At 33.9% G+C, this 20,307-nt stretch overlaps 1 protein-coding gene across 3 annotated transcripts in view; it reads right to left on the bottom strand.

The window, feature by feature from the left end:
* SEC24A (SEC24 homolog A, COPII coat complex component) overlaps window positions 1–20,307 on the bottom strand; it is a 54,256-nt gene that overhangs the window by 20,666 nt on the left and 13,283 nt on the right. For 2 of the 3 annotated variants that reach the window (XM_019740260.2, XM_074313527.1), the window contains exons 3-14: window positions 18,332–18,475; window positions 16,112–16,189; window positions 15,394–15,554; window positions 14,859–15,031; window positions 13,933–14,035; window positions 12,773–12,899; window positions 11,270–11,379; window positions 9,030–9,142; window positions 7,613–7,731; window positions 2,933–2,988; window positions 1,629–1,835; window positions 735–855 (exon numbers count right to left, since the gene is read on the bottom strand). In XM_019740260.2, the coding sequence (XP_019595819.1) occupies window positions 735–855; window positions 1,629–1,835; window positions 2,933–2,988; window positions 7,613–7,731; window positions 9,030–9,142; window positions 11,270–11,379; window positions 12,773–12,899; window positions 13,933–14,035; window positions 14,859–15,031; window positions 15,394–15,554; window positions 16,112–16,189; window positions 18,332–18,475 (1,512 nt within the window). Of the gene's footprint in view, window positions 1–734; window positions 856–1,628; window positions 1,836–2,373; window positions 2,555–2,932; window positions 2,989–7,612; window positions 7,732–9,029; window positions 9,143–11,269; window positions 11,380–12,772; window positions 12,900–13,932; window positions 14,036–14,858; window positions 15,032–15,393; window positions 15,555–16,111; window positions 16,190–18,331; window positions 18,476–20,307 lie in introns of those variants that run through there. The other variant, XM_074313528.1, reaches the window with a different exon arrangement.

Genomic DNA, 20,307 nt, shown 5'->3' with positions numbered 1-20,307 from the left:
TGGTGGCTCAGGCGGTTAGAGCTCCGTGCTCCTAACTCCAAAGGCTGCCAGTTCGATTCCCACATGGGCCAATGGGCTCTCAACCACAAGGCTGCCAGTTCAATTCCTTGAGTCCCGCAAGGGATGGTGGGCTCCACCCCTGCAACTAAGATTGAACACGGCACCTTGAGCTGAGCTGCCTCCTGGATGGCTCAGTTGGTTGGAGGGAGTGCGGGCTCTCAACCACAAGGTTGCTGGTTCGACTCCTGCAAGGCATGGTGGGCTGCGCCCCCTGCAACTAGCAATAGCAACTGGACCTGGAGCTGAGCTGCGCCTTCCACAACTAAGACTGAAAGGACAACAACTTGAAGATGAATGGCACCCTCCACAACTAGGATTGAAAGGACAACAACTTGACTTGGGCAAAGAAAAAAAAAAAAAAAAAAAAAGTCCTGGAAGTACACACTGTTCCCCAATAAAGTCCTGTTCCCCTTCCCCAATTAAAAAATCTTAAAAATATATATATATATATATATATATATATATATATATATATATATATATTAAATAGTATAGAAATTTCTCTATTATAAATGTTTAAAGTAGAAGACTGTAAGGTTCAGAATAGCTGAAACTGAGTGATTAACTCTCCCAAGGGTATAAAATTTCTTTCACTTTGTCCTCTATTTAGAATATCATTATGTAAATACCATTTTGACATTCATTTGAGAAAAATAATCATTAGGAAAACTTACCCAATGAAGCCAAATCAGAATACTGTCCACTGAGAAGGAATAAGTCAACAGCTACCTGCTGACCAGAACAGTCCAAAGCTAATTTCTTATAGAAGTCAGTGGATGGTGTCAAGTGAATTTCCTATTAATAATAAAGTACAAAGGGAAAAATTTTTTAATCCTTTTTGTTTGTAATAGTTTTTGGGTTTTCAGTAAGAAACATGTACAGCTTATGAGTTTCACTTTTTCCTTATGTGTTTTACTTTTAAAAAATAAATCTGTTATACTAATTTCAATAACCTATTAAACGCTTAGTATGCTGGAAACCGTTCTAAACAATTCATATGTAATATCTATTTAGTCCTTTTAACTACCATAAGAGGTAGGTACTATCATTATTTTCACTTTATAAATATAAGGAGACAGAGAGGCAAAGAAATTAAGTAACTATTCAAGCTCACACATCTAAAAAGCAGAGGAACTTAGGGAGACTGACTCTAGGACAGACACCATAATCATGACAGTATGGCCTCACTCGTAATTTTTGAGAAATACACATCTCCAACTAAGTTTATACACACAAGATGCTCAAAAGCAATCCATGGCAGTCAATATACCTAACTATGACTATTTTTTACTGGTCATCCAGGTTCTACTTTGTCCCTTGCAAGTATATTCTCTTAGTCTTTCTCATCAAAGGCAGGCTGCATGGCTAGTGGCTTGCTAAAGATCTAAATATAAAGTAAGGGTGAGTTGGGTAGAATTAAATTAAAAAGGCTACATAAAAGAGAAACGCTATCCTTTTCCTTATATTCCCTCCTCTCCACAACTGAAAAATAAATAAAATACAAGTGGTCTGGTCAAGGAGATAGGGCACCAGCATGAATCTTATCATAGATTTGATGACCTTCTAACCTTAGCAGATGATCTTTGGTTGGGTTCCTCTCGTGGTTTCAGGGCTCCCACTCCAAGAGTTGGGAGTTGTGTTTGAAAGACGGACATTCGACCACCAGTTGGGGACATCAGCTTAAAGGCAGCCTGAAGTACAGGACCCAAGGCACTCTGGGTCTCCAGGGTCTTGGTGAACATTTGCGGCAAAGTTTTCAGTAAATCTTGGACAAGCTTGTGAAATAAAGCGAGAAAACTCAAGAGTGTTACAATTAAAAATTTTTTTCCACAAAAGATCAGTAACTAATATAACAGACAAAACATTGAGTCATGATGATGGTCAGAGAATCTACAGACAGTAAACAATGAAGTTGGTCAAATGACAAGAAAGCCATTTTAAATCAACATTATAAATTGGCAAGCAAGACAAATAAAAATTGAGGCCTTACAGTTCTTGCACATGCAGTAGTCCAGCAAGACTATAAGTCCAAAATGTATCCAAAAGAACCATTACAGTTTAGAGACTTGATTTATTTTAATGCCATGAAATATGGCCTTCTCAATCAATCACCTCTACACACTGTTTTCTTTCCAGTTCCAAAGTGAGTTTAACTCTTTCCTATTGCAAAATCTGAGATATCCAGTAAATTTGCCAACTAGTAATATCACAACAAAAGAAAACAAAAAGAAACACAACTACCTATTCAGGTTAGGTTGTACAAATAAAGAGAGTTAATGGGAAAAAAATACTTCGCACTATGGCGAAATCACCATTGCCAACAGCTGAGACCATAGACTTGCTAGTTAAAATGTTACCCCTACGGCATATATGCATGTACAGGGTAGACAACATCCCCCCTTCAGACACATTCTGTTCACCTCTCACTGTATTATGTCATGGCAATTTCCAGGCAGGTAATAAGAGTTTCTTCTGAACTGACCCCAATGACACTCTGTGAATCAGAAAAGCAAAGGGCACTGAAAGCAGCCTAGCTAAATGCTTCTATGCAGTGACCAGAAGCTTATCTCAGCAACCCTCCCAATTTCCCAAATGGCTGGTAAGGCAAGTTTCCTTCAGGTTTTCCTCCTTAATGGAATAGGCCTATCTTCTACCCTACTACAAATAACTTGCTACATTAGACTTAAAAGCAATCAGTTTAAGGGTAAACTCAAAAGCTGTTCTTTTAATGAATTTTAACTAACAGCAAAATGTAAAATGCTATACATCTTAGACACGTCACAGAAAAGCAAAATTTTACTTAAAGTTCATTTCAAAAATATATTCCTTCAATGTTTCAATTAAACATGTCAGATAGGAAAATGTGCCTTACCTCTTTTCTTTCATTTAAATTTACTAATAAGTTCTCTGGCATAGGTATAAAAACATCTGAAAGAATAAATATTTCATTTAAACAAACTTAATTGTTAAAGATATCCCAAATACATAACACTGATATAATTAACCATCCCATACTTACAGAAAAGCCACCTCCTCCACTGTCTATATATATGTTCAAAGAGCCACCAAAGGAGCATTGATTTAGGTATTTATTGCAACTTAACTATTACTGTGTAAAAGATAAATAGCCTCCCAATTAGAAAATACTGATCTGTGAGCACTCAGTAAGGGTTTGCACAAGTGCTCTGCTTAAGTTAAAGACAATTCAGAACTCTGTTTTACATTCGTGCTTAGCCCTGAAAGCCAGCCAAAGAGACACTCATGGCATTAAAAAAATGTTGACTAAGATGACACACAAGAATGCTATGTCTTCTTACCTAGACATAATACAGCCCACCAACAGCTCTGTCATTCAAAAAGCAGATGCTTTCTCATAAAGAAGATGCCCATCAGTGCCTCTGCTTATGGGACTACAAAATCAAGTGAATCAGAAGGCATGCTAACTGACCACATCTGATGAGCTTCTCAGGATTCAAATTTATTCTTGCTGAGGAATTAAATTCCCTTGCTGAGAAGGAAGCAAGCTGGGAAGGAAATGTGGGTGGTGGTGGCAGATTATGAGGGGTCTCACTTTCTACATTTTTGTACTATTTCGTTTTTATTAGAAAAAAATAGGCTCATTATAATGTTTGTAAAAAATAATACCAACAAATAATTTGAAACATTACGTATTTACTTTAGCTATCACACTAAAATTCTGCTGTTTGAATTTCTTCCCTTTTTATCTTTAAAATTTTTTAAAAATTAGTAAGGTTTTGAGCTATAATTCACCCTTGTACAATCATCACCACTGTCTAATTCCAGATCCTTTTCATCATCCTAAAAAGAAACCCCTCACCAATTAACAGTCACTTCTCACTTCCCTGCCAATTCCCACAGCTCTAGGTAGCCCCCTGTCTTTCTGTCTCTGGATTGGACTATTCTGGATATTTCACAGTAATGGAGTCACACTATGAGGTCCTTTTTGACTGGTTTCTTACACTTAGTATGTTTTCAAGGTTCATCCATGTTGTAACATGTATCAATACTTTATTCTTTTTTATTGCCATATAACATTTCACTGTATGGATATGCATTTTGTTTATCCATTCTTCAAATAATGGACATTTGGGTTGTTTCCACTCTTGGCTATGTTGCTATGAATATTCATGTACACATTTTTGTGTGGACATGTTTTAATTTTCTTGAAGATATATCTATTGAGTGGAATTGCTGAGTCATATGGTAATGCTATGTTTAACTTCTGAAAGAACTGACAGATTGTTTTTCATTGTGGCTGAACCATTTTCCATTCCCTCTAGCAGTACACAAGAGTTCCAATTTCTCCATATCCTTGTAAATACTTGTTATTGTCACTTGTTTTTCCTTTTTTTGCTATGCGACATTCACTGATATTCCACCTATTTAGCTCATGTATAATATTAAGAGGCTGGACCACAACACTGAATTCACAACTTGGCCCAAATCTCCCTATTCAGATTTTATTTTATGCCAAGTAAGTATCTGGGTGAAAAGATTAGGGAATGAATGAATGAATTGGCTGATCTGTTGTGAGATTTAGAACAATCAAGACAGAAGAGGGCTCACCTCAACTACTCCCCTGTATTTTGTTTATTTATTTTATTTTATTTTTATCAACTATTCCCCTTTAAAGAAGTATAGTCAATCCTCATTGTTCATGGATTCCACACTTGTAAGTTTGCCTACTTGCTAAAATTTATTTGTAACCCCCAAACCAATATTCATAGTCCTTTAAGTCATTCAGACATGCTCAGAGAGAAAAAATTTGAGTTTGAAAATTTTTTTTACTGGTGTGAGGTGGCATCAGGTGGTTTTCATGTGCATCTCCCTCATAACTATAGGGAGATTCATTTCAAACGCTTATTGGCCAATTGTATGTAGAGAATATTGAATATTGTGTATTGAATACAGACATGTCTATTCAACTACTTTGCCCACTTTTCAATTAGGTTATCTTTTTATTGTTAAGTTGTAGGAGTTCTTTAAATAACCTAGATATAAATTCCTGATCAGATATATGATTTGCAAATATTTTTTCTCATTCTGTCAGTTGTTGGTTCACTTTCTTGATGGTGTCCTTTGAAACACAAAAGTTTTTATTATAAGAAGCCCAATTTATCTGTACTTTTTTTCCTTCCTTGTTGTGCTTTTGGTGCTATATCTAAGAAATCACTGCCTAATCCAAGGTCACAGAAATTTACTTCTATGTTTTCTTCTGACAGTTTATATTAGGTTGGTGCAAAAGCAATTGTAGTTTTTGCAATTATTTTTAACCTTCTAAACAGCAATTACTTTTGCATCAACCTAATAGTTTTAGCCTCACACTCAGGTCTACAATCAATTTTGAGTTAATTTTTTAAATTGTTGTAAAATATACATATTATAACATATAAAATCTATCATCCTAACCATTTTTAAGTGTACAGTTAAGTGTATTCACATTATACAGTTTCAGAACTTTTTCATCATTCCAAAAGAAATGCTATATCCATTAAATAATACGTAACTCCCTACTCCCCTTTCTCCCGGCCTAGCCAGGCAAACTGTATTCTACTTTCAATCTCTATGAATTTGCCTATTCTTTTTACCTCATAAGTGAAATCATACAATATTTTGTCCTTTCGCATCTGGTTTATTTCACTTTGCATAATGTTTTCAAGGTTCATTCATGTTGTAGCATGTATCAGAATTTCATTCTTGAAGACATTATATGTATATACTACATTATTTATCCATTCATCTGTTGATAGATGGGTTGTTTCTACCTTTGACTATTGTAAATAATGTTGCTATGAACATTGGTCTGTACAAGTATTTGTTTCAGTGCCTGCTTTCAATTCTTTTAGGCATAAACAAAGAAGTAGAATTGCTATATTACAATGGTAATTCTGTGTTTAACTTTTATCAGGAACCACCAGACTGTTTTCCATAGCATGCACCACTTTATAGTTTATGTATTTATTTTCACCCATCTCCCCACCACCTCCCTTTTGGCAACCTTCAGCTTGTTCTCCGCATCTACGGATCCATTTGTTTTATTTATGTGTCTTATTTTTCAGATTCCACATATAAGTGAAATCATACATCATTTGTCTTTCTCTGACTTATTTCACCTAGCATAACACCCTGTAGGTTCACCCATATTTGTTCAAAAGATTCCATTCTTTTTTATTGCTAATATTCCTGTGTGTGTGTGTGTGTGTGTGTGTGTGTGTGTGTGTGTGTGAGATTTCTTTATCCATTCATCTATTGATGGACACCTAGGTTGTTTCCCATGTCCTGGCTATTGTAAGTAATGTTGAATGAACATGGGGGTGCATATGTCTTTTGGAATTAGTGTTTTTGTTTTCTTCAGATAAATACTCAGAAGTGGAATTCCTAGGTTATATGGCAGCTCTAGTCTTAATTTTTTGAGGGCTCTCCGTACTGTTTTCCATAATGGCTGCACCACCACAGCACCATTTTACACTCCTACTATTAATGCACAACAGTTTCAATGTTTTCATATACTTGCCAACATTTGTTATTTTCCATTTTTTGGATAACAGCCATAGTAATGGATGTACAGTGGTATTTCATTGTGGTTTTGATTTGCATTTCCCTAATGACTAAGGCCATTAAGTATTTTTTTCATTATTTCATTACTGATCATTTGTGTATCTTTGGAGAAATGTCTATTCAAGTCCTTTGCCCATTTTTGACTTGCATTTTTTTGTTGTTATTGCATTAAGGAGTTCTTTATATGTTCTGGGTATTTTCCTTCATCAGATAAATGATTTGCATATATTTTCTCTCATTCTGTGAGTTGTCTTTTCACTGTCTTGACAATGTTCTTTGATATACAAAAGTTTTCAATATTAATGAAGTCTAATTTATTTTTTCTTGTTGTCTCTGCTTTTGGTGTCATATCCAAGAAATCAACATCAAATCCAACGTCATGAAGATTTCCCCCTATGCTTTCTTCTAAAAGTTTTATAGTCTTTAGCTCCTAAGTTTAGGTCTTTCATCCACTGAGTTCAGCTATTTTTTTTTTTTAATCTGGTTTAAGGCATGCGTCCAACTTCATTATTTTGCATGTCCAGTTTTCCCAGAACCATTTATTGAAAAGACTGTCTTTTACCCACCAAATGGTTTTGGCATCCTTGTCAAAAATCAATCGACCATATTATTGGAGGGCTTTATTTCTGGGCTCTCCATTCTATTCTATTGATCTTTATGTCTATCCTCAAATACTTTTTTAATGAACAAATGAGAAGGTAAAAAGAGTTCATCTGAGTTTTAATTACCAGCTTGTTTTTGTTGCCTTGTACAGAATTCACTTTAGCTCCATTAACTCTGTTTCCTCTTCTATAAAATGAAGGATTGGACTGAAGGACTCTTACAATTCCAACAATCTTATGATTTTATACTCAAGGTTTTCCTCAATGTAGTAGAACTATACCATACACCTCTAATCTGTCAAATAGTCATGAAATATTTCTAAAACTAAAAATTCCTAAGACAGCAATAATTTTAAGTGTATAATATATACCTTCAATATCTGAAACTATTAGCATCTGAGGTTGAGAGAGACCTTCTTGAAGACTGTAGAAGTGGATTGTACTATCAAATGTTATGAAGCCAATTTTTGTCCTAGTGTTGCCTGGAAGCCTAAAAACAAATTTAGAAGAGTCTCTTAGCAAGTTTTCCATATACACACATATATATAAAATAGCTGCTAAGAGTTACATACAAATATCTACTTTTATATTATGGAAATTGTCCCAACATAAATGTTTAACCCCCCCCAATGTTTAATCACCATGAAAATATACCCTACTCAAAGAGAAAACACTACACATAAGTCAAACAATCAATAAAACCCAGCAATAAAACAGCATTTCAAAACTCATTATACCTATATAAAGTTATATAAATCATTTAGGAAATGGCATATAAAAAATACTGGAAAGCATATACAAAACTTTGTAGATGATTTTAATTTATAAAAATACATTAAAAATTACCACATACCAACTCTGAAATGTAACATAAATTTAGACACTGCATATCTTTAAAAAATTTTACCCATGCTTGGGTGAATCAGTGGATTCTCATCAACAGACAATTCCCCACACACAACCTACAACATTAAAAATGCAAATGCTGGCAAGAACAAGGACGCTCCTTTCATCAAGGTGAGGCAGTTAGTCCATTTCTAATGAAATCTGGTCATCCACATTCTTCCACACGACACAAGAACACTATACTTCATTACACTGGAAGGTCACACAAGCTTCTATGGACTATACTAAGTATCTAAGCATCATTTAAAGTACAGATATTTTAAGAGACTTAAGAGATATGACAACCAAATGCAATGTGTGAACACTGTTTGGGTTCTTAGTCCAACAAACCTACAGTAAAAAAGCCATTTTTGAGACAACCAGGCAAAAAACTGAACTGGGTACTAGATCATATTATGAAATTACTGCTAATTTTGTTTGGTGTGACACTCTGTATTTTAGTTAGGGCTAAAAATAATTCCAAGTTTTATTAGTAAGATGATATGCTGACTAAGATTTGTGGTAAAATACTCAAGGGGAAAAATGTGTGTGTGTGTGTGTGTGTGTGTGTGTGTGTGTGTGTGTGTCTGTGTGTGTGTGTCTGTGTGTGTGTGTCTGTGTGTGAGATTAGGTGAAGCAAGAAGAGCTAAATGCTAAAAATGTAGAAGTTGAGGGATGGATATCTGGAAGCTCATTATAGTCTTTCTATTTATTATATGTTTAAAATTTGTGCATAATAAAAAGTTAAAACAAAGTTTCTCAGGGAAAGCGAGGCCTAAAGTTCACAACTGATTTAAGCAGGTTCTTAGAACATAATTACATAGCTTCTTTTGTGTGTGTATTTTGAACTACTTATCCATTTTGTAAACACTGTTACTTTCAAATTTAAACTAAGATACTTACAAATCCAGATTGTCTAACAAACTCTGGCAAACTGAATCCAAGTATCCAGTTTCAACTGCATTGTGAGACACATCAAATACAAAGAGGTACACTGGAGGTTGAGGTGGTCGTAACTGAAGGAAAAAAGGATCTCATTAAATACATTTAATAGGATTCAATTTAAATTAATCATTTGTCATGCCCACATACAACAAAACAGTAAAATAAGCATTATTTACGGATTAAGTGGAGAGGATAATAAACAATAATGGATTAAAAAAAGAGCATAGAGGGGCCAGCCCGGTGGCTCAGTCGGTTGGAGCTCCATGCTCCTAATGCCGAAGGCTGCCGACTGGATTCCCACATGGGCCAGTGGGCTCTCAACCACAAGGTTGCCGGTTCGATTCCTCAACTCCCACAAGCGATGGTGGACTGTGCCCCCTGCAACTAAGATTGAACACAGCACCTTGAGCTGAGCTGCCACTGAGCTCCCAGATGGCTCAGTTGGTTGGAGCACGTCCTCTCAGCCACAAGGTTGCTGTTTGACTCCCTCAAGGGATGGTAGGCTGTGCCCCCTGCAACTAGCAACAGCAACTGGACCTGGACCTGAGCTGCGCCCTCCACAACTAAGACTGAAAGGACAACAACTTGAAGCTGAACGGCATCCTCCACAACTAAGATTGAAAGGACAACAACTTGACTTGGAAAAAAGTCCTGGAAGTACACACTGTTCCCCAATAAAGTTCTGTTCCCCTTCCCCAATAAAATCTTTAAAAAAAAAAAAAAAAAAGCACAGAAAGCAGTTTGAAAAACAGGAAAAACTATAGTATATTGTTTTCAGATGCATACTTAGAAAAAGAAAAATGAGAATGTGATTGCCATAAATCAGAAGAGTGTTTTCTATACAGGAAGGTGAGGAAATGTGATCAGAGGACTTCTGGGAGTATTGGCAATGTTCAATTTCTTGACCTGGGTTGTGCTAAAACAGGCGTTTATAATTATTTGGTAACCTATATATTTATGTTTTATAGACTTCTCCATATGGGCATTATATTTCATAATTTAGGGAAATTACAATTCTGAATGTGATAAATCAAGTTAGCCTGAGTGTGTTATTTAACCAACACATTTCAGCCAAGTTTCATAAAAATACACAACTGTATTTTTAAGCTTCCAAATGCAAAGGTCTATTTTCAATTCAATAAAAAGCATCAGATAACCACAACCAGAACTAGGCATGTAGTGTATTAACTTTTTTCTTTCCATGTATCACTTGAATCATAGAATCGGTTGCCCAAAAGGTAAGTCAGGAAGAAGCAAAACCTCTTGTTATAGGCAAGTTCCAAATTTAAATGAAGCCTTTTTTGCAAAACCTGAGAGCTTAAAGAAACCCAGGAAGGCCAATTAAAAAGAACAAATGCTTCTTCTTTTTTGGGTTTTAATTCAACAAAGGGACAGCTACACTGCAGAAAGCTATTACGAACCACTTAAGTGCACAAAAATGTTTTTTACACAGAAACTTCTCTATGATGAAAGAGACAGAACCCTCATAATTTCTATACTAAAATGGCCCCAAATTGCTCAAGTAGAGAAAGACTATCCCATAAAAATATACTAAAATAAAATATTCAAAGTTGATGTTAAGTCCTATTTTCATAGCCCCTTTCCTTACAGGCAATTATAGTATGGTGAAAGAATAACCAAATCAAAAGGCCTGAATTTCAGTGACAGCTCTACCACTTACTAAAGGATATCTGGCAAGTCACTTAATCTAATAAGTGTGTTTTCACATCTGTAAACTAGGATTAACAGCATTTCCTTAGCTTATGTCAGAGAGTTGTTTGTGATAACCAAAAATACATAAGTGCTTTGTAAAAATGTAAAGTGCTAATTAAATATTAGGCATAATTATTATTTTTTAAATGCAAGACCTCAGGTACTCACACAAGTGTATAAAAGTACTTGTAAGAGGATATTCATCACACCACTATTTGTAATCGAAAAAGATTGGCAGTGACTTGAAAGTAAATATGATCCCAATATGATATTGCAAATTTCTGGATGAACACACAAGAAAAATAAGTAGAACTTTACATACACTTTCACTTTACCTTTATATACTAATTAACTACTTTTATAATGAACAAGTATAGCTTCGATAAATTTAAAAACATAAAATTTTGTTAAAGGATGTTATATTGTTTTATTTAAAACCCAGTATTAAGAAATAAATAAGCTATACATAAAAAATGAAAACTTACCATGTATTCTGAAGGGGCCATAAACTCAACTGTAGCATTTTGAACTTCAGGTCTTCTGTGAGGTTCTCCATAGACTCTGGTCAAAGGGTTGTACATGAATTCTTCAGGAACTGTGTGGGTTAACAAAATATAGTGATAAAACTGAAAGGATTAAGTTTAACAAACTTTGCATTTGGCTGTTTTCTTAATTTAGTAATTTATAAATACTTCAATATAGACTAAATGGTAAAAGATAAATATACACTTTATTTTTTAACTCCATTCAAGTTCCCCATATACTAAACAGCACTAAGTATGCCTTGCTTTTATAACTACAATCACTGTGATTTTTCTTTTCCTGTCTTCTAATATCTTCTTCATTTTAATTCTTGCTAAAGCTGCTTTCTTAAAATACCTTGAAAAAATGATAAAAACTCATTAAATGCCAATATTTTCTTAGATGCAAGATTAAACGCTGTCTTAAATTTCACAATGGTATACAGATACTAACATTTGACATATAATACGTACAGACTCTGGCTGCTCCTAGAAAACCATGGTAAAACTACTTCAAAGGTTAAAGCATAAGGGTTTGGTGAACTTCATTAATTAATGAGACCTCTATGGAACATCCATTTCCTACCACTTATAATACACTAGAGCTCAAAGAGTATTTTCTATTAATTATCATTGTATCTGTCTTCCCATTAACTGTTTAGAAATTCACATTTCTATGTGTGTTAAAGGGTAAGCCATAGTTCATGAAATGGTCTGGGCAGCATATGAAAGTGACTTCAACTTCTATTACAATTTCATTTCATATATTAAAGTACATAACATAAGATTTTAAAGGTGTACTAAACACTATACATATATTTTCTGAATTACTATGGAGTAAAAAGAACGCTCTTACTCTGTCCTCACTTTCCTCTCTTAAAAAACACACAAACAATAAAAATGGCTTTAAAAAAAAAAAATCTCTTAAATTCCTTTATTTCCCAATGCTTAATGAAATTTCTTTCAAGCAGAGACTTAATTTTCAGTGTGGATTTGGCATGCCCTTTTTCTTCTATAACCCTATTAGAATGTTGTTGGTTAGAGGATACTCCTCAAAAATAAATTGTGAAACAGTTACTCAAAGAGTTCTCCTCAATTACTGAGAAAACTATATTCAACTAACCTTCTAGCACTGCCCACCTCCCTTCATACAGCAGTGAATGAAGCTAATGGCAGCTATTCTGTGGCCTTATTCTCTTTTACCCTAGAGAAAAGGTATGGGACAATTTCTAAATAAAAATATTTCTTAAATTACAGGCTTACATAACACCATGAAATATGCCATTTATTATATATCCAATATAATAAATGTAAAAAAGTGGTACCAAAGTAATCAATTTTTTTTTTTTGCTTAGAGTATATAATTATTCATATGTAAGTATAAATGCATAGAAAAAAGTTAACAGAAGCTATCTCTGAGTGGGAGGATTAGCTATTTTTAAATGTTTCAGAAAAAAAAAAACATACCATCATTTACTCGGTAACATAAGTTACACTTCCATCTCCTTTGATCAAGAAAGCTGACAAAAGGGTTGATGTACGTCCTACAGGAACGGCATCTCACAATTGTATTGGAGGTAACCACAGGCAATTGCTGAAAAAACAGAACTAATTTTTTAAAGGTAGTGATCATTGTGACCAAAGGTCAAGCATTAACCACACCTTCCAAATTGTTGGGATATTATAATTTTGGAGAAAAAACCTGGGGTAAAAAGATGTGTTCAAACTGCCACACACAAAAATTACATAGCTGAAATGTACTGATTTGAAACCCTATTGTTTTTCTCCAGGACTGGTCTCTTGAATTTTACCTTAAAAAAAATATTTACTTTCTCATTCAACATTTACATCGTAAAACCAACATAGTAAATTTACAATGTATTTTTGAGATGGGTGGCAAAGGAAGGATCAAAATTCTAAAACAAATGACCAATGAAATTAACTAGAAGTTTCTTCATGTTACATTAAGTTCTCATGAAAGAATGGTCACAAAGTAAGGTAAGGTTAAATTATATTTAAATATTCAATTAAACTTTGCAATTATGTTCCTATTTCAAGTTTATCATACATATTAAAAGTTGTAAAGTCTTAATATAAAAAAAATCAGCAAAGGCAATACAAAACTATCCCAAAAAGGAGGTTTGTTTTGGGCAAATCAATTCACTTCAGCACTGATTCTCTCAAGAGTATGTGGCCTTATGCCAAGGTCCAAGACGCCTTAGCACAAAAGTAGACGTTTTTGTTTTGTTTTGTTTTGTTTTTAACAGCTTCTTAAAGCAACAAAGTTTACTCCAAGAATGGCAGAACTGGGAGACTGGGTGAAATATTTTAATGGGTAAATAATTCATAACTTTTTAAAATAATAAGGTTCATTTATTTATTTTCTTTCAGTATATTCTATTCAGTACCTCTTGGATTTTTTCAACAATATGCTTATTTCACCTTGTTTTGAAAGTGTTTGGTAACAAAATTTTGGGTTGAATTACAAACAAAGGAATCTGTCAATGGTCAAATTCCTAAAGATAGGCTCAAACAAATTCTGTATGTAATTCTGTCATTATTATAGAAAATTCCTCACCACCGAGATCATTTTCCACAAGACATTTACTTTCACTAGTGAAACATACCACTAGGTCTTTGAAAGGATGAAGCAGCAGTCCCAAAGGAAGTTTGGCTTTATTCAATAAGGCCTGAGTCTGAGGAATGCCAGTCAGCGTACATCGAAATAACCTATATTAAAGTAAAAACCATGCGTCAGTTGTTGCTGATTATTTTTGGACAAAAACCAAAAAAAATTATTTAAACTGTACATATTTTAACACTGGATCAGATCATAAATAAAATATTTTAATAGGCCTGCTCAAATTTTATCCCATTTAAATATTTAAGTCCTAATCAGAAAGAGAGGGTAGATGGTTATAACACTCTATTATATGATTAAAATAAAGTCTCTCCTCTGCTTGTGCACAAGACAGTCTAGACTACCAAATGACCTATTTTTCTTTATATAAATCTAGATTATACTGGAATAACAAGGTAATGCCCCAAATTTGCAAATGCAAAGTTAAATTTATTACTAAAATGTTTAGCTTTGCTGAAGGTTCTAGAAGACTATTTAAATTTAACAAAATTCAATTTATCAGAAAGTCTTTACCACTTACATTTAAACTTATGGTCAATTTTAAGAAAGAAAAGAATGTTATGTCTATTATAAAAAAACAATTTAAAATGAGAGCAAGTAAAGGATTACAATGTACTTTGGACTTTGAAGAAATAATGTAGCTACCATAATGATAATGAATATCAGTCCCATTACAGCCGATAAGGGCAGCAATCAACTCATGGGTTACAACCCTATTTCTGGACTTAGAACATTTCAAATATCAATTAAGTAAGCAACTAACAGAGTTCTGTTTTCTGCATGCAGAACTACTTTCACAAATTAATATATTTGTGCAACTTGTTCATAACATATGAAGCTCGAAAACACCTGGGGAACTTTTAGAACAAGTAAAATGTCATATTTAGTAAGAAACACTGTTTGAAGCCTTACTCTGGGTTACAGTTGAGTTTCTGGATATCTTCATGCAAATTTGGAATTGGAGGCTGCAAAGGTGTTGGCGGAAGCATATTTCTTTCTTGAAGAAGATTGACAACTCTTAGCCCCTCTGGATGTAGACTTAATCCACTCATGCTTGCAGTTAAATGATTAGCACCTAAGGGAGTCTAAAGACATATAATTTCAAATTAAGTAGGCTTTATAATGTCTTAGGTTGAAAACAGAAGTGTATAGGGACTTGGTAACTTAATTTCTCTAAAAGTAACAAAACTATAACCTAGACTTCCTGGTCAATTTTTTTGATTCTGGAGCTATGTAACAGAACAAAAGCCTTATGAAATATCCATTATTATTCTAACTGGTAAAAATGTTCATTATATTTTCCTAAAACTTTTTCCTGCATATACAGTTTAACCCAAAAGGTGGAAAGGAAGAAAGGAAGGAAGGAAGGAAGGAAGGAAGGAAGGAAGGAAGGAAGGAAGGAAGGAAGGAAGGAAAAAAGAGGGCGGGAGGGAGATAGATAGATTACCTGAGTAAAGGCCTGTGGCCCAGTTGGGTAATTCAAGGAAGAGGGTGGCATTCCGATTGTACCAGGTGGTGCCGTGTTCTGATAACCAGGTGGTAAGGAGGGATATGAATATCCAACACTTCGGTTCACTGTGGGATTCTTATTAGCAAGCTGTGGTGTTGCTAGAATCAAGGTAACTTATAAGTTCTATTTTATACTTCAGAATACTGTAAATCAACACATAAATCCATTAAATTATAGGAACTATAGCTCCAAAATCCTTTGGGTAATTTAATACTGTCACCTACCAATTTTGTAAAATAAGACAAATAAACACTAATAATAAAGTAATAGCAATGATTAAAATCTAGTTAATATAGACTATGGCTATAAACACAAAAATAAGTTTATTTTTCATATGTACTAAACTTTGTATTCAGACTAAAATTCTAATTCAAAACATCTTTAATGAAAACATACTAAATGTTCAACTGGTTAAATAAGTTTAAATAGATCTAACTGATAAAAAATACTCTATAGTCATAATGTCACAATAGTAAAACCCATGATCCCAATTCAGAAAACAAAGAAAAAACTAACCAAAAAAATCTAAATGAATGGAAATAAAAAATGCTAACAGTAGGTATTGCTGCAAGACATGACTATGAAGATGTATTTTTTGCTTTCCAACAATGAATACATTTTTTAAAAAAACAAAAAATCTTTCATAGCATCTCACCCAAGAAGCCACCGCCTTCAATTTCATCATAGCTATTGTGAACCACCATAGATCCATGATTGGTATTTGATGTAATACCTAAGAAGGAAGTTTATTAACAGTATTTAAATTAGAACAATTATTACAATTTCTGCAAGATTTGAGCTAATGTCTAAAATTTAAGATAACTTTCCAAATGACAAACTGTTTAAACTACAGCCCAAGAAAAATGTCAAATGTTAAAATAAAAACTCGAACAATGCAAGTTTTTAAACATGTCAAATATACAAAAGTATCAAATAATTTTATAAACTTCTAAAAAGGATGGTGCTGGGGGTGGCTCACTTGGTTACTGCGTGGTGCTAATAACACCAAGATTGCTGGTTCAATACCCGCATGGGCCACTGTGAGTTGTGCCCTCTTTAAAAAATAAAAAATAAAAATGAAAAAGATGGTACTTTGTAGAGTTTATAATATTATATACTGTCTGGAAGATTTCAGCAGTTGCGACAGCAGCATTAAAAACCTCCAAGGAGGGGCCGGCCCAGTGGCTCAGGCGGTTAGAGCTCCATGCTCCTAACTCTGAAGGCTGCCAGTTTGATTCCCACATGGGCCAGTGGGCTCTCAACCACAAAGTTGCCGGTTCAACTCCTCGAGTCCCGCAAGGGATGGTGGGATCCGCCCCCTGCAACTAAGACTGAACACGGCACCTTGAGCTGAGCTGCCTCCCAGATGGCTCAGTTGGTCTAGAGCCCCCTGCAACTAGAAACTGGACCTGGAGCTGAGCTGCACCTCCACAACTAAGATTGAAAGGACAACAACTTGACTTGGAAAAAAGGCCTGGAAGTACACACTGTTCCCCAATAAAGTAAAGTCCTGTTCCCCTCCCCCAATAAAAATCTTTAAAAAAACAAAAACAAAAAAACCTCCAAGGAGCAGTACACACTGAAAAAAAAAAATCACCAAAATCAATACTGTTAAAAGATAAAATAAAATTATGAGGGTACAAAAACTTTTTTTCCAAATTTCAGAACAAAGTGGAATCCTGAATTAATTTGAAGGTGATATAAATTAATTAGAGCAATTGCTTTAGTCTAGAGAACCATTAAAGTAAAATTAAAATCTTGCCCCTCACCCCCAATTTAAAGAGTTAAAGTCAAATGCCAGGGACATCTGCTTTTGAAGAATAGAAATTTACTTATTGGTACATTAGCTATTTTGAGCTCTAATTCAAGTACAGAAGAAACTAAAATCAGTGAATAGCATCAACCTCTAGCACCTAAGTACAAACGTGCTAACTTTAATAGTCACTTTAACACCACGTAGATAAGTTTAATGGTTTCAATAAAGTCAGTAATTTCTTTCCAATTCTCAAGACCACCATGACTTCAACCATGAGTTGATTCAGAAAAACTTAGTAAAATTGTAGAAACAAACAAAATCATTGGGCATATTTTCAGTTGGTTAAAATTTTTAATATTTATTGTTGCTTGATTTTCAAAGTTATAATGTGACAACCAGTGGGACACTGCTGTATCATTTTGTTACTCATTGTTGACACCATTCTTTTCAAACTATTCACAAGTATGCTTTCCCCCTACTCACAATTCTAAAAGAAAATACAAAAATGAGGATGTTTATTGTATTCAGTAGTAGAACACGAGCAATAGTTTTTCCCCTCTTCTTCTGTGTTCCTATTTCTACATCTTGCAGCAATGGTTATTTTACTGCTAAAATCAAGTTTCTTTCTTTACTAAATATTTTGTTTAAATCAATAAACGCATTTTAAAGTTATGCTTTAAAATATTTTATTTTTTATATAAAACTTCAAATGCTTGTATATTTAACTTTTTATTTAGACTCATAAATATTTGCTATTTACAATAATACTGCTTCCATGGAAAAGAGCCAATATATCAAAGGATAGTTTTAACATCATGTCCAGAAAAGCAGGAATTGTCCTTTCAACTCCCTCTCCCAAAAGGCACCTAACTTTATAGCCATAGCAACAAAAAAAGTTAATAGCAGTGGTTCCCAAATGCTAGTCCACAGCCTAGCATAGGGCAGTGGAATTCTGACAAACTTTTCAAACTTTTTAAACTGTAAATTTCTGAAGTCTGTCCCTAAGCAAAACTAGATTTTCTGGAAAACTATGATTTGGATGCACAGAATTCAGATGATATTCATCCTTCTACCCTAAGTCAAAGCTTTAAGACTTGATTTGGTTTTTGTCATGCTTACCTTCTTGGTTGATAGCTGAATTAAATGAGGGCTGAGGAGTGACTGCCCTCACTGGAGGTGGTCCTCCAGTTGGAGGGGGCCCAACAGGAGCTCCTGGTTGAAAAGTGGTAGGCAGAAGTGGATTCACTAAGGGGGGTGCAGAACCTATGGAAACATTGGTTTTTCACATGTCACTTAAGAACTTGAGATAAAGGCCAAAACAGCCTTTTACCAAATCTGAGTAACTTCTAAATTTACATTTTAATTATATTCAGCAACAAATTACCAGAAATGTTAACATCCCAGGTTTATGACTTTTTAATTTACATGCATCCTTTACACATTTTCAAGTCTCTTCTACCACGGTTTCATTAACTGGTCAGTTTCAATAGGCCATGTCAAATATTCTAGTAGAAACTGACATACACAATATTTTATTAATGGTCTATTATCCGTTCAATTAACATCAATTAGGTTTAGAGTTAGATTTCCAAAACTACAAATATTGTGATTATTCTAAATTCTCTAAGTTTTATTTCATTTTGCTTCATTTTTATTGGGGGTATAACCTGTTAAAATGAGATTGTAAATTTGTGTACTTTTAAATAACCTAACAATTAAAAGTAGTTTACTTTCCATAATAGTTTAAATACTATATTATGAACACTCCCTAAGCTTAAAAACTAGGAAATGATCTAAAGTTTATGTATACTTTAGAAAACATTGCTATCCAAGAGGTGTAAAAGTACCCATCAAATTAAACTAAGAATGACATAGTGTTTGTCCTTGTATCTACCGGTATCTCACTGCCTCAATTTCATCAATTTTCTATTAGGACAATTAAGTTCTGACTAATGTAAAAATATTACAGGTTACTCTTGGGAAAATTCTTCTAGCTGATATGAAAAGTTCCAAAACCCACAGCCACCTGTTCATTCAAGTCAGTAATATTGCTTCTACCTTCTCATCTGTCAAAGACAGAAAATAAAATCTACAAAGTATTGTCAAATACTACTGGTAAGTATATGATTTAATTTTTCATTGCAAGCCTTTTTTCAAATCCTCTGAATTTATATGTGAAATAAGTAATAAATTTTACTTATATTCTACAGTTAACTATTTTGTAAACTAAAGGAATGAAAATATGCAAATATGAAAAATTTCAATGTGCTTCAATAGTGTTCAATTCTCCAGAGCCAAATTGAAAAATTATCCTATTACTAAGCCGTATAGCTCCCAACAGGACTAATCAGTGCCCTGTGACAAAAGTAAAGACAAAGATTACAACATGTACCTCCCTTATCGAAGAAGCACCCACACATATCTTTGGCAATACAGACCAAAGGAACAAAAGGGCAAGGAACATTACCAACTCAGCATGAATGAGAATGTATGACACATCTGGCCACAAAGAAGTAACAACCTAATGTTTAAAAGAATACAAGTGAGCTTATAGAGATTATTTTACAACTTTAAGAATATTTTTTAATCCAGAATATGCTACATTTCATAAAATAGACATTAGTTTTTCAAGCTGCATAATTCTTATTTATAACACTAATAACTAAAGTTTCAGAATCTGCCTTCTACGATCCCTAAAGCTAATGTAAGGATGCTAAAAGGTGGCCTATTAGGAAAAAGAGAGAATTTTAATATGTGGACTCTAGAAACTTAGTATAAACTTAGATACAGTTTTTTTGTTTTGTTTTGTTTTGTTTTTTGTTTTTTTTTTGTTTTGTTTTTTTATAATGACCTTTTTTATTTTTATTTTATTTTTAAGTTTTTTTTTATTGGGGGAAGTAGATACAGTTTTTAAGATCAATCAGGCACCTACTATCAAAGACGGGTTGAAAAAACAGGGGTGAAAATTGAGGAATTATTTTTAGAAGTCTTACAAGAAAAAGGCAGGGTAGTCATACATTCATTTTAGGTTCATTTTATTAGTTTATATATTTTTCTTTCTCCTTCTTTTACATGGAACAGAGTTTTGGCATTTG

Source organism: Rhinolophus sinicus, linkage group LG10 (assembly GCF_036562045.2).
Source record: "Rhinolophus sinicus isolate RSC01 linkage group LG10, ASM3656204v1, whole genome shotgun sequence".
NCBI lineage: Eukaryota > Metazoa > Chordata > Mammalia > Chiroptera > Rhinolophidae > Rhinolophus > Rhinolophus sinicus.
This window is presented reverse-complemented; position numbering and strand designations above follow the sequence as displayed.